Below are 14890 nucleotides of genomic sequence, written 5' to 3' on the forward strand. Positions count from 1 at the left end.
CTTAGCTAATGGTTATGTCGGGCAAGAACTCTAGCGAGATCAATTCGTATAGCCTGGCTCATTGTAGTTGAAACTTTCTGAATTGACTTTTCTTTATCTCCTGGGCAGCGAAAAGTTAAAGAAGTGAATTCAACGAAAGATTAAGCCTCCGAAAACAATCGTCCTTCTCAGTTCGCTCCCGTCCCGAGTGGCGTTGGCGCCAAATAAGGACGGGTGTTTTCGCAGGCTACGAAAGATTGAGTGGATCCCGATACTGGACTAATTACTAGGTCATACTGAATCCACCCTAGGGGATCACCAAGGACAGGACATAGAGCAACCCCCTTGGGGGAGTCCGAAGTTATAGGGGTAGGGAAGCTCCTAAAATTCTCAGTGAAAACCCGGCTAAGGGCCCGGGTCATTTTGAACAAATAATAAAGAGCTATAGTCATATAATTAAAATAATAAAAGTGTTGTCATCGAATGTTTGCATGTACGTAAATTCTTCAGATGCAGCCCTTTTAAATACCGTGACAGGAGGCGAGCGATATTGGCGTTCAGAACACGCTATGTGGTGCCCGCTTAAAAGAAGGCCATCTGCATCCCTTTCTCGTGGGAAATCCCGTTTCTCCATTTCTCCTCCACCCCCCCCCCCCCCCGCCTTCCTCCCTCCAGTGGGAGCGACCAAATCCCGGGATTTTCCAGTTATTACTGAAAAAAATAAGCGAAGTTAGCGGAAGCCGAGATTCTGTTGTTGTAGTTTAATGCCTCTCCTCCGTTTGTGGCCACGAGGCATTGCACTCTGGCTTTTTTGCGTTAGGAGTCTATTCCATGTTCGCCCGGCCAGTGTCTAAATCCTACAAAGTTCTTATTTTCAGTTTGGATGTTGGTGATACACTGTAAGTGTTTTGTGCTCCTTGCCTGAAGATTAATACAATACTTTGTTTCATATCACAGCTGAGCGTCTTGTCAGAGAGCTATCGCGAAAACACCTGGCGAAAAGCAATATTTTGCCAAGATAAAGACTGATCATGAAAATTTTATCTATCTACAAAGCAATTCCGACAACATTAAAAATACATATTGATGAACGTGAACTCTACCTCGACTAAGATCCCGAAAGGCTGCGTAGAATCAGATAAAATCTATCGATCTATTTCTCCAAATAACATATTAATTTCAGCATCGAAGCAGTCAAGGTTTGGTGTATTCTAACCACTCTGATAAAAATTGCTCAAGTTTTTGTGTTCATGCAAACAAACAGTTTTTGCAATGTCAATGATGATCATTTTAATTGTGGATATTACTAATATTATATTACACAGACAAGTTTTGTGTTTTGAACAAATTAACATGCGGAAAAGAGGCTATCAGTCTAGATCATAAACTGTCTTTCAGGTCATTTTCGAATTCTCGAATTGAGCTAGACTACAGATGTCTTAAAGTTTGTTTCCCAAATTATTCGCACTGACATTTGAACAGCTGACAAGCAATTAGTTGGATATTTTAATTTGATGACGTCACGACTTACTTGGCCTCAGTAAATATTGGCCCAGTGGCGGATCTAGGGGAGGGCCCCCCTAAAAAAAATATCACAGAAGGAAAAAAAGCCGGCAGGGCAAGTAAAACACCCCCTTCCCCCCTCCCCAAGCCAAAGGCCTGGATCCACCACTGTGGCCTATATAGATAATACGCTCTGACCGACTGTAAGTGATGTTTGACTACACTATGATGTGTTAGCATCCTATATCTTCAAGGTGCACTAATATTCCGAAGTCATTTTATACCAAAGACCGTCGTCTTTGGCGGCCCCTAGAACCTACGTACTATAGAGACTTCAAACAAACTCTGACATATTCACGAGATCCTAAGTACAGTGAACCTAATCTGAATTTTAAATCACGCAAACTTATGCTTAGGCTTGTGCAAACGTCGTTGAAAAGATCGACCGCGTGAGACTGCAATTGCGTTGCAGGGGTTCAGTTTTTCTCAACCCTTGAAATTGATTCCAAAATAATAATAATAATAACATTATTCGTTATATGCTCTAAACGTTTTCTTTGGTTTTCTTGATATTTGTTTGAGTTTTAACAGACAGTCAGTATCAAATTTAAAACAGTAAAACGCCTCTCAAACCATTTGACGGCCGAAGGAAGTGGAGACATCAACAACAACAAAAACATGCGGCAACTGATCTTTCAGATAATGAGAGTACAGTTTATGAAAGAATACCTCAGTGTTATACATCATGCCAGTCCAAAATGGTTTGGCACACCAAGGCATCACGAAGGTCATTATTAACTAAGGTATCGCAAGTTGTGCCAAAAACTTGTTTAGTTTTTATACTCCAGAGTGCTTCGAACATTTTTAATTGTCATAATTTCATATTGGTTTTGCGTTCTTTTTGACACTGTTTGAAAAACAAGCTAGAGACGGGCAGGCAGACATCTCTAATCACCAAAACAAAGAACATTATTGCCTGTATGAAATCAAATATTATGCTCAGATATGAATTTAAACAAACTTGTAAAAAATAACAAGCAGGTGGCACTTTGTAAAGATGAGCAGTTGCGAAGCTTTTAGTTTAGATGACGTCATATACAAAGGGCCAATTACGTAGTTTGATACATGGAAAATTGATAGATCCAATCAGAAACCGCGTAATAGCCTGAGTTTCCGTCAATGGTCAATTCACGGGGAAGCTCCATTTGAGCCGCTAAATTATTTCGCGATCTGTTTTATGGATAAGAGGTCTGTGTGACCAATTGCCACAATGAAAAAGCTACGCCTCTTTTGAGTTCCATGCTGAAAATTAGCGACAGCGAGTTTTATCTGTTTGATATACATGACCCATATATAGCCTTTGATGTGAGTCGCTTCATGCCTTATCGATCTACCGAAAAGGGTATCTCACCCGCGCTTTTGTAACCTTCAGTTTGAAGGCATAAAAATTGTGTTTAAAATTAACTCAGCAATGCATCATTCTTGAACTCAAAAAACGAGAAAGACTTCTCCTGTTGATAAAATATCGATGCAATGCTAGATTCACCCTAAAGTTTCTCACAAAGGTAGCTAAGTCATAACAGCTCTCGCTGTATTTAGAGGATAGCAAGATATTATGCAAGGAAAACGTGTCTCAACTGCGTTGTTTGACTCAAGTTAAGTTTGAGTTTCCGCCGCATGCGTTGTCTCTAGCCCAGGGTTTCCACACATGCTAATGCTCGTGACATCTGGATCGATGGCATTCCTTCTCCTGAATCTGCAGCACCTATTAAAGACTGTACGAACAGCTCTTCTGTATTTTGGAATCCTCCAAGCGTAGACAAACGGGTCCAGGGAACAATTTAGGATTAGAAATCTATAGGCAATGTGAAGAAAAACTTGAAAACCTTTCGAAACAACGCAAACTGGACAAAAATTGCTCAAGTTGACTACCACAACATAAGGGAGAAAACTCACATAAAACAAGCAGAGAACGATGACAAATGCCTTCGTAGTCTTTATTTCTGCGCAGACTGTTTTAGAGTTCATTCTTTGGTTTCCAGGACCCACGTTTGTCATCCTTCGCGAGTGTGCTTCTAGCGCGCGAAATGTTTTCCAGTACAACAACGGGAGAACAATTAGCGGCAGCGATACGTGAAGATGACAATACAACAACTCGTAAACATCCTTTGGAATGGCTCGGGAAAAGCCGAGACCCACAAAACCGATGGCGTAGATCCAAAACAGACCTATGAGCGAGTTGACTCGTCTTGCTGTAACAATTCTGCGGTAGTTCAACGCTGCAGTGACAGCCAGCCATCGATCACACGCCATGGCTACAACATTACAACAGCCTACCATTATACTGGTGACAGCGATAACGATGTTCACCAAAAGATATTTCTCAAGCGATTTTGCCGTCCTACCCATAAACAGAAGCCCGTCGTATGCTGTTACTAGGAAGCCCGACAGAAATCCAGTCAGGAAATCTGCCACAGCCATATTTATCACCAGATTAGTGCTTGGCGAACGCAAGTTCCGATGAGGATTTTTGTAGATTATCACCAGCAAGAGAGAGTTGGCGACACTAGCTGTAAACGCCACGGAAAAATCGCCTAACATTAAAGCTAGGCGCCCATAATCAAGGCTAAAGCTAGAAGAAGTCCCGTTAGATTCAAACTGTGCGGTTGAAGAGTTCATTTTCTGGTCTAAGACCTATGCTGGTTGCAGTATGACCGTGACGCTGTTTTGTTCTTCCAAGATTCTCTAGATATTCACTTCAGTGTGCTTAAATACTGCAAAAATGACAAAAACAGGAAACGAAATGTTATAAAAATGTCGTTGCGATTATATGTAATTGTTTGCCTTAGTAAACAAAAAAATCAGATTAGTGCTGCAAATTTAATTTCAATTTCTCGAATTAGAATCTAAGCCAGAATTCGATTTCAAATTAAACTGCTGCAGGTAAAGTATAGTCAAAATAACCGTACACGGTAATATAGGTCTTATATAGACTAGTAAAATCCTAAAACTGTAACATAATGTGGCAAGGTAAAAACAATGAAATAATAATGAACTGCGAACACAAACGGTCAAATAGATAATATGAAAAGCCAAAACATCAAAGTTTCAAAGTGGAGGACACCGGGTATTTTTCCCAGGCACACAATGTTGTGCAGTGTTTGCAGACGGCTGTACTTCCGAATATTTCTTCTGCCGGTTAAACAGCATATGCTAGAAATAACAAATCTTACTCACGTCCACACTTAGCTTGTTTTCCTGAAATATAGTGCAACGCAAAACTTTTCTATCACCAGTGATGTTGATGTCTTGTCAAACACTGCCCGAGAAGAGAAGTCTGAACTAATGACACTAATTAGTTAATTAAAATTTGTCAGCATTTTTTAATTTTCTGCATCATGTTTTTTCCAATTTCAGCGGGATCCTTCACTCCAGGAAGCTTTTCTGTCAAACCTGTCATAATGCTTGTCATAAAGCCTGCGGTAATTGCGACAGCAGAGACTAAAATAGATATTTATATAAACATTTCTCAAATTTTTTTCGTCAGGTGTCTGTCATCATTTTCTAAGGAGTGTTGAAGGAAGTCGGAAAAGATATAGGACTTTTTCAACCGTATTTTAAGACTTCAATCTTTATCTATGCCTGTAATTAAAAATCTACCGTGACAACTCGAGTGACTGAACCGAAAATTCCTAATTTAATACAAAGTGAAGTGAAGTAAAATATGTTATTGAAACGTTCGTGATCTGATGAAAAGACAATAATTCTTCGTATCAGTAACATCAGGAAACCCTAACATGTGATTTTCCAGTGGTTAATTCTAGACTCTGTACGAATGTCGTGTTTTACTTCACAGCACAATTGTACCAAAATAATATGCAACAGCATCCGAAACGCAGCTGATCTAATCATGATTTGAGTCACGTGACTCTTCGTGTGTCTGCTACTGTGTTTCAGTTTCCCCGCGTTTGCCACCGGTTACAAGATTTCCCGCGCTTGTCACTGCTTGTCACCCGTTTTCTGGCTTTTTCTGATTGGTTCATGAAACTGTATCCGCCCCGGAGCCAAGAGAGATCGAGGGCTGGCTTACGTCAGTAACAAGACGTAATTTTGTAAATGAGCCCACAGTGTTCTTTACTGTATTACTGTCTCAATCTTCTCTGAAAATCTGATTGATGATATGTTTAACTATGAAGAAGAGAGTGGTGTACATGTTAGTGAATGAGAAGTCTTAGATTATTAACATGATTCTCTGACCCAATTGGTAAACTCTGCGAAATTATCCACTTTCCATCTTTTCAGCTTTTTAACCATAAACCAGATTATCAGCAGTTTTTCCATCTGGCTTGAATAAGTCAAGTTCAGTTTTGCGAGGTCTGTTTGAGACTCCAAAAACTGCAGTAGAAGGAATTTGAATGGCGATTAGAAGAACTTTGAAAAGCTCTCCCTCTTTTACCTGTTTATCCTTTTCAGGCTTGGCTGTAAAACACATTTCTTGTTATTTTTTTTCGCTCATTAGTTAACTAATCATAAACGCTTGTCTTGATTTATTCGGATTTTCAACATTATCCTTAACGAAACAAATTAGTTATAATAACTGGAGATTAGTTCTAGAAAGTAATGATGGATTTAAGTTGCTACTCAATATAATGAAATGTGTTTGGTATGTGACCGTGTTCTTTTCCCATAAGTTCAACGGTTCGTGAACGGTTTTTATTCTGCCGTACATTTCTGCTTCTCAGTCTCGGTTGTAAACTCTAGTTTGATTTACAACAGTTTAACGGTCTGCAGATTACGTCTTTCACTACTTGCCTCACTTCTGCGATCCTCCAACAGTAAAGAATTGGGTTCAGCGATGAGTTGAAATAGGTAAAAGTCACCACAAGGCGTCGTGCCATTTGCAAACCATCTCCATCGATTCCTCCATGAATTCTGAGCGTGGCCACAATAACAAACGGTATATAGCAAGCCACTATGGCTAACTGCACCCACCAAATGCTAGCCACGGTCCTATTGTAGCGTTCAGTCCTTCCGCTTTTGAATTGTTCTCGGTGTACATGGTCTTGTTCTCGTTGACTGTGTAACTGTCTTTGCTGGGAGCGAAGCCTTAGATAGATCTTGATGTAAGAGAAAGCCGAGGTTACTAAAGAAATAATGACCAAGACTAGGACTACAGACCAAGCAATATCATTTCTCCAAACGTACAAACCCCCGCACGACACACCAATGAACCAAAACCAAGTTGTGAACATACAAACACGCCTTGATGTTACAACGTGTCTGTATCTTAGTCCCATCAACAGCGCAAGCAGTCTGTCCACACTTATTGCAGTCGATGTGAGGACCGATACCACACATAAAATATAACTTGAAGAGGAGTTTACTCTACCAACGTAGTATAAACAAAGCCGATTAAAGCTCACGTTTGGTACGTCAGACATAATAGCGACAGCAAAGAGTGGTTGCGTTGTAAGACCAATGAACAGATCCGTGACTGCGAGACATCGAAACAGAAGTTTTGTCGGGGAGTGAAGAGAAGACACTTTATAAAGAGCAAACAGAATTAGTATGTTTCCCAAAATCGCGGTGATGGACAGAAACATATTTAGGGCTGAAAGGAAAACAGCTATGCCGATATAGTTTCCAGCCGCCATTGTTCTTGGCTTTTGGCGTCACTGTTCTTAGTTGCCGGTAACACGTCCAGTTTGTCAGGCAAGTAGAAAGCCTCGGAAACAAGACTTTGCAGCTGAAAAGACTCCCATCCTGTAAAATAGAACGTTACGAATTTTAATTTAACCGTTTCTCTGCCACTATTATTTCATTTCATTTCTAGTTTTCTGATTGGTTTACACGCTACTGTAAGCAGCGAATAGCCATGGCTTCTTTACCTTATATGGAAAAAAGTGCCTGCTGTCATGTTGTAATGTGTCGGCCTTTCAAACAGAAAACACACGGTTCAAAATAAACAAATATTTAATGCAAAATGTCTGCAAAAAAGAAAAACATGAACAACTGAATTAGCACAAGTCGCACAACAATATTGCGAGAAGCAACCAATTTACGAGAAGATCCGAAACCTGCACATTTTGTGTCGAATGGTGTACACTGGACTGAAATATGTTAGCAGAAACACAGTCGCCATAATTAATCCCAAATACTGACGGAGCGAATGGATATATATATTTGTTAATTATCGGTAGCTTTAATTTCGAGCTCTACAAAGAGTATTAATACTTAAGGAGAAAATATGCTATCCGACGCACTTTAACAAACTGCGTTCGCCGAGGACATTCAAAACTCCGACAATTGTTAAAATACTACTGGAAGAAACAGAAATGTGTTCAAGTGAGTGTTTCAGTCAGTGAAATGTGAGTTTAACAATTGTCACCAAGGAAAACCTATTGTTATAATTTATTCTCAAAACTCTTCCACCTGTTCTTATTTTTAATTGAACTCGTAGCTCTTTGCGGCAACGGCCAACTTATTAAAAAGTCATTTGGAATAAAATCAAACAATAACAGCGACGCTGCAATTAGTCATTTTGGGGTCAATTTATATCGAGGCACGTGTCTTACCCCAAATTCTCCTTACTATGTCACTTGATGGTTAAACAGCCACTGAGGTGAGGAGAATTTATAATTGCTCAGTTATCAATGAAGCTGTAGGTATGTCCTGTACAACAGTGGTGCTTTTTCAGTCTTCGGTAATCAAGCTTGCCTAGCAGGCGCTTGCTTGAGTGATAAAGGTAGGAGCGATACCCGAGTGCGAGAAGACGCGCGAGAGAAAAGTCTTCGCCGCGAGTGTGTCGCACCACTCCAGGTGCCTCATGGGCTATCTATCATCTCATCTCCGACGCCGCTAGTGGAATAAGTGTTAATTATCTGTGGGATTCACAGCAATAGCTAGGCTTTCTTGAGCCGTGATCCACTCAATTTACAGCTATTGCGATTCTGCTTTAATATAGTAAAATTGTAACTTTTGGAGAAAATGAAACTAAAATATTGACTGAATAACTAACTGACTGGCTAAATTTCAAAATTTTGGGTATTTCGCTTTGGCATTTTGACAAATTTTACGCAAATCAAACGTCCCTTATGATTCTGACAAACGCAATGGAAACGAACTATTTGTCTGCAACAAACATAGCTTCATTGAGGCCATTACTAACAACAACAGTGTTAAAACTGTACTTATATAACAAGTTTTTCTAGATTCCGACAAAACGGTAATCACGTAACGAAATAAATAAATTCTTAATCTAGTGAATGTTTTGATTAAAGACATTATATTTGTTACGAAGGCAGAAATTATATTTAAGAAGTAAACAACGACAGAAAACACCAATTGAGCCTTCTCTGTTTATGATGGGAAGCTTTTATGTTTGTAAAAATGCTCAAACAACACTTAACTTGCATGGAGTGTAGTTATGCTCGTTCGCTAAATAAATAGCGATCTACACTCATCTCAGTGAAGTGAACCTCAACAAATACCACGCTCATCCAACGAGTGACCAGCTAAAAGCTTGCTCTGACATTCTCTCCTCTACTCGGAATAGAACCAGTGAGAGCAGTATAGTCTTTCCAACTTTGACGCTAGTTCCTGTAATCTTGCTGCGAGCCGTAAATAACTGTGGCTCCTTTCAAATACAGCTGAGCATTTTGCATTTTCATTCACAAGCTTTGACTTCGTAGACTTGATAATCTCCATTGGAAAAGTGCATGTTTTCATGAGCCACAATGCGGCCGGATTCCAAAAGGCAAGAAACGTACGTTTTGATCCTTATTCTTAAATAAAACTAAAATGCGAACTTTCAAGAGATCGTTCTTCTCTTCTATTACGTTAAAAAAGTTCTTATCTTATGTTTATCTTATATTTATCTTATCTTATCTCGAAAGCCACTCGAAACTCGAAAGTTTATCTGAAGTCCAGTTTGTGATTGACAGCTGTTGTCTCGTTAGCCAATCAATTTATTTGAACCGGTTCTAACAAGGATTGTGATTGGCCTATTTTAGCGTGCCTTCTGAGATTGCGCAACTTTTCATTGTTTGAAAAATAAAGTTTGGTTTGCAAATATTAGCTGAATGTGTAGGGAAATCAAATCAAATAAAGAAACGTCTCGTATTTCCCCCTAAATGTCTTTCGTGCTCTACCGTTTCCTGCGTGCTTTACTGAACAGAACAGAGCACAGTCGAGACTTCTTTATTTGTTAATCGTAGTCAAATTTCATTTGCCATAGAAAACTGGTCTGTGAACTAAGAGTCCCACAGATTGTCTAGTGAATAGAGCTTCCTGCGGAAACTGTTAACTGCAAATTGAAACAGAAAGTAATCGTAACACTACAATGGTCACATGTTAATATATATGTCAGCTGAAAAGACTTAGCATGAATTACAACGAAAAGTATCTAACTTCAATTGTCAACTACCAAAAATCACTTTATACCTTACCTTTCTTCCAGTTCCCTTATTTTAATTCTAACTATAGTTTAGCTGTGTGAAAAATAATTGCATTTAAATTTAAGTCTTTGACTACGAGCAAAATGGAAGGGATGAATAGCTAGGAAAAGGTTTTGACTGCATGCCGAGCCATAACTGGTCAAAACAAGGCTGGAGATGAAACACAGGACAACAACAAAACGAGGCATGTTCTGCCTTTGATTGGCTCCGAACAAAATTAAAACTGAATTTACGAGCAAACCATCTGCTCTCATATTTTAGTCTTCTTTTGGAGCACAAATCTTTCTGAATTATTTATTTCATAAGATATACCCACCCTTTCTCGTAGACAGGAACATTTATCCACCGCAGCTGAATTCGTGCATAGTGTGTTTTTGTACGGTGGGCGAGTATGAATGCAACGGTAAATCCAGGTAAGTACAGATCGGATCAGAACAGCTTTGCCATCTGCCATTTTACCAGTCAGTAGGGAAAATGCCAGCGACTTGTTTTCCTAATTTTATTTATAAAAGGGAATAAACCATAGGTTTTGCGAAAATCTCTTCAAGTGAAATCTTCACAAGGTCGAAAGGACTTTGGAGATAGCTTATTTCTGTAGATACAGATTGTTAACAGACTGTGAGTGTTTTATTAGTCTTCAACAACATCACCTGGGATTACATACCTGATAAACACGCTTCTTTTTTCTGACACGTAAGTAACATGTTTCAGACTATGGAGTTGAACTGATCGTTGTGTCAAATGTGTTGTCTTAAAGCTTCTTTTATTAAATAGATGTGGTTAGCCAGTGTGACTCAGGTTAACTGACAATCTGTCAAGAGGTCTATCACCACTTAGTATTCTGTACTGAAACTTCTTGGGTTTGTTTTTGTTAATTTGAGTCATGAGGGAACACACTGCGCTTCAACTGTAAATTCCTAAATTGGTTAATTTTATGCCGGTAAATATCTAAACTTTCTACTGAAGACACCACAGGAAATCTACCAAATCATTCATAGCGAATCATATTTGCATACAAGTGTTTCCTCTTTGTGTTCTCTTTGTGCCAAATTTTATTGCTTGGAGCATTCTGCTTATTTTCTATCACGAGGAGACCCAACGATATCTTCAACCACGTTCTCATAAACTCGTTAAAGTACCCATTCTTTCAAGCGATTTTTGGCGCAGTGTTTGTCATAATTTCCACTCAATTTTGTCTCGCCTAGATTTCCAACTCAAATTCGTGCTTGTAAACCTGCTGCGACTTTTGACAAGGATTTGAATGCAAATCGGTCGAAATTTCAACGTGATAAAGCTTGTGGTTTCAAACTAATTACGAGAAAAAACAAAGCGGGTATACATACTCTGATACAAACTACATTATCTGTTCGTTTTATCACACTTAATAATAAACTATCGCACTCAAATTGCGCTGAAATGGAAGCTGGTTGCACGAGAGCAGCAAATATTACACCACTAATAATGACATTGATAATATCGGCATGCTGATTGGCTAAGAGCGCGTCAATTAAAACCAAACAGTGCAGAAAGTTGAGTGCAAAGCGTTGAAATTGAGTGCAGAAAGTTGAAATTAAATTGCATGTATATTATCAGCAAGTAATTGCATGATTTTTCTCGTGAATTTAGGGTAAATAAACACTCATAAATTTTTCGAACTTTTTGGGTTTTATTACAAGTTTGGTGTTATTGTATCTTAAGAACTTATTATTTTGAGATCTCCTTTAATTTAGAGGTAACCAGAAAATGACTCGAAATATCATGAGATATTAAAAATGTGTCGGACATATTTAGCACTGTTGCGCTAATTGGGAATACTGTGTAAATAAATAACCAAATAGTGCAAATAATACAGCAACTATTATGACATATTGCTCCATAAGAACGGTTACCCATAGTAAAGCCCTGGTCAAACGGACTCGCAAGTAGACGCAAGTTCTCAACTTGCGTCTACTTGCGACTCCGTTTGGCCAGGCCTTGCGCGCACTTGCGTTGACTTGCAATGACTTGTGCTTACTTTAGTCGAGATCAAATTTGCACGCAAGTCGACGCAAATTTTTCACCGTTTGGTCACCCAACCCAGGTCAACGCAAGTTGAGTGACGTCCATTTAAGGTGGCTGAACACAGTTTTTAATACCCGTGTTTCATTCACCTTTTTCTCTAAAACCCTTGATCCCTCGGTCGCCAAAAATGGCAGCAAGCAAGTCGACAACACAAACTTTGGTTTTTTTATGGTTAAGCTGACGTATGTGCCGTTGCCATGGCAACGTGAATAAATATAAACAGGCCTTTAAAATCGGTTTTGTTTATTTGAGGAAACTCTAGTCATTAGATTTTCTTTATAATTTGCATGCAACAAGCTTGTAACGATTCTCTCAAGTTAACACCATTTTGCTAATAATTTATCAGAGATCTTTAATTATCTCTTGTTTAACGTTGACTGGAATATCTAGAATTTCCTTTGTTAAAGTTCAGTTATTTTCAATACTCCAGTTACTTATTTCCTAAAGTATTTTTCTGCCAAATTTCGTGAAATTCTAATGAGTGGTTCTCGAGAAATAGGCGTATTTCCGAGAGAACAATTTTTCATTCAATCGCAACTTTTGACTTACTACGCATGCACTGCATTTAACTGGGTTCTTTCGGTAACAAAGAAAAAGCTGAGAATTGCTGGGTTCTTTTCATCGTTACCTTTTCTAACGTATCTTTGTAATAAAAGACTCAAGCCATCAATGCACTGCGTTCAATTATAGAGAAAAATAACACAGATAGTGCGGGTGTTGAGTAAATAAAACGATCGCTATATTGACACCATGTTTGTTTTTTGCAATCCTTGTGCGCGCGCGAAAACGGTGTTCGGCCACCTTAACCTATTATTAGCCAATAAAATACAGGATATGTCTGCCTTGAAATGGGTTTTGCGACCTGCGTATACTTGCGAGGAAACTTGCGAGTCCGTTTGGCCACCCAACGCAAGTCTCTACGCAAGTTCAACTTGTGGCTTCTTGCGACTACTTGCGAGTCCGTTTGACCAGGGCTTTACACTTGCTTACATTCAAATTTATTTCAGTCTCAACTCTCTCACGCGAGGATAGAAAATCAGAGCATAATCAGTTCTTAACTTTGGCAGAGTCCAAAGGCTTATCATTTTTAGGTATTTTATATTCAAAATAAATAATCTTTTGTTTTTGGAAGGAAAAAGTAGCCATTTGGGTCAAGTGACCACATGGGAGTGACTATAATAAAAAAATAAAAAGAGTGAACTGGAACGAACTTTTGCTGAGGTTATTGGAAGAAACGTTAAATTTAAAAAAATGGCATACCAATTCGGTTACAACCGTATAATTTGCCCAAAAGCCTGTATCTTTATCCAAAAGGGCCACCAAAATAATAATGATAATTCTGTTCATCAATAGGATATTCCATGCCTGCTAACATGACGAGTAACTCTACAGAAGCGCCTCCTGAGGGATTCCAGTTCCCGCGCAACATTCAGATCGGAGTCACAATCCTTGCCGTCATTGTTTTTATCCTGGCAATGATCGGTAATACTCTGGTGATTTACATCGTCTTCACAGTAAACCACATGCGCAGCTCAACAAACACTCTCATCGCCAACATGGCCTTTGCCGATCTTCTCATGACCATAGATATCCCGTACATACTCAAATGGCCCTACGTGTTGAATAAATGGTTTGGCACGTTCATGGGTACTGTGTTATGCAAGTTCCTTCACGCTGCTCAGGTGGGATCCCTGGCAGCCTCAGTGTTCAGTCTAGTGGCGATTTCCCTCGATCGCAGTTTTGCCATCCTATTTCCCATGAAAAAAATAATGACTCGAAACGTTGTACGTTTCGCGATCGCCATGACGTGGCTAGGAGCGCTGGCGTTAATGCTTCCACTTATGATAGCCACCAAGAATATACAGCTGGAGGGAGGGGATGGTATGATTTGCGACGAGTACTGGCCAGAAACCATGCCACCAAAAGTCTACATCACAGCCCTTTTTGTTACTGCTTACGTCATTCCACTGATAATCATCGCCTTAGTCTACTCTCTGGCTGGGTTACGTCTTTGCAACAGAAAGCTCCCAGGACATCAAAATCCGACAGCACACAAAAAAGTCCAGGACTCGAGCAGACGCGCGACTACAATGTTGATAACAGTGGCTGTCATTTTCGCTCTCTCGTGGCTTCCGTTTCAAGCTCTGGAGATGATAAGAATTTACGAGCAAACCCTTTTGTTCGAAATTCCGATGAAAGTCCGTTTTGTCATCCCATGGTTTGGTTATTGTAACAGCGCTATTAATCCAATTCTTTATGTGATATTCTCAGGCAATTATCGCCGCGAGTTTTATCGAATTCTCTGCAGGGGGACAACTCAGCAAGGCCGTTCCAAGGCGGCTGTTGATGCTGGATATACTCCGCGTCAAAGACGACATCGTGCCAGTGGAGAAACAAGCAACCTTGAGTGGGACACTCGCCTTTAACCAGTTTGTGGCGAGCAAACAGACAGGCCAGCCGACGTAGCAACCGACCGACCGATGGAAAGACAGACTCGCAGGCAGGCACGCAGACTTACTGGCTGAATGGCTAGTTTGCTGAATGACTGGCTGACTGACTGATTGCCTGACAGATAGACAGGCAGACAGGCGGACAGACATACAGACATACAGACAGACAGACAAACGGATTGGTGTGCGCAAGCAGGAAGGCAGACTGACTAGCTGGTTGGATGGTTGGCTGAATGACTGATGGACGACTGACTGATTGACAGACAGACAGATAGACGGGCAGGAAGACACTTACGGAAACATGAGCCACCCACTGATTGATTTATTGACCAAGCGGTATCGCTGTTCGTTAAATCCAGAAAGTAGCCTAATAAGAAGATTGTTTTAAAGCATATATTTTAACGCTTGTCACTAAATTAGTGTGGTAATGGAGACAGTTAC

General features: G+C 39.8%; 2 protein-coding genes and 1 pseudogene across 2 annotated transcripts; 1 reads left to right on the forward strand and 2 right to left on the reverse strand.

Moving 5' to 3' along the window:
• Positions 1-2930: 2930 nt before the first annotated feature.
• On the reverse strand, positions 2931-4291 carry LOC145493465 (adrenocorticotropic hormone receptor-like). Its single transcript, XM_081472937.1, has one exon. The coding sequence runs from the start codon at positions 4159-4161 to the stop codon at positions 3139-3141; it is 1023 nt and encodes a 340-aa protein (XP_081329063.1). The 5' UTR covers positions 4162-4291; the 3' UTR covers positions 2931-3138.
• Positions 4292-6161: 1870 nt separating this feature from the next.
• On the reverse strand, positions 6162-8723 carry LOC145493203 (histamine H2 receptor-like). The gene has a single exon (XM_081472619.1). It carries the CDS (start codon positions 7134-7136, stop codon positions 6240-6242), a length of 897 nt encoding a protein of 298 aa, XP_081328745.1. The 5' UTR covers positions 7137-8723; the 3' UTR covers positions 6162-6239.
• A 4413-nt stretch (positions 8724-13136) lies between these two features.
• Positions 13137-14890, forward strand: LOC145493102 (RYamide receptor-like; annotated as a pseudogene).

Source organism: Orbicella franksi, chromosome 7, assembly GCF_964199315.1.
Source record: "Orbicella franksi chromosome 7, jaOrbFran1.1, whole genome shotgun sequence".
Classification (NCBI taxonomy): Eukaryota; Metazoa; Cnidaria; class Anthozoa; order Scleractinia; family Merulinidae; genus Orbicella; species Orbicella franksi.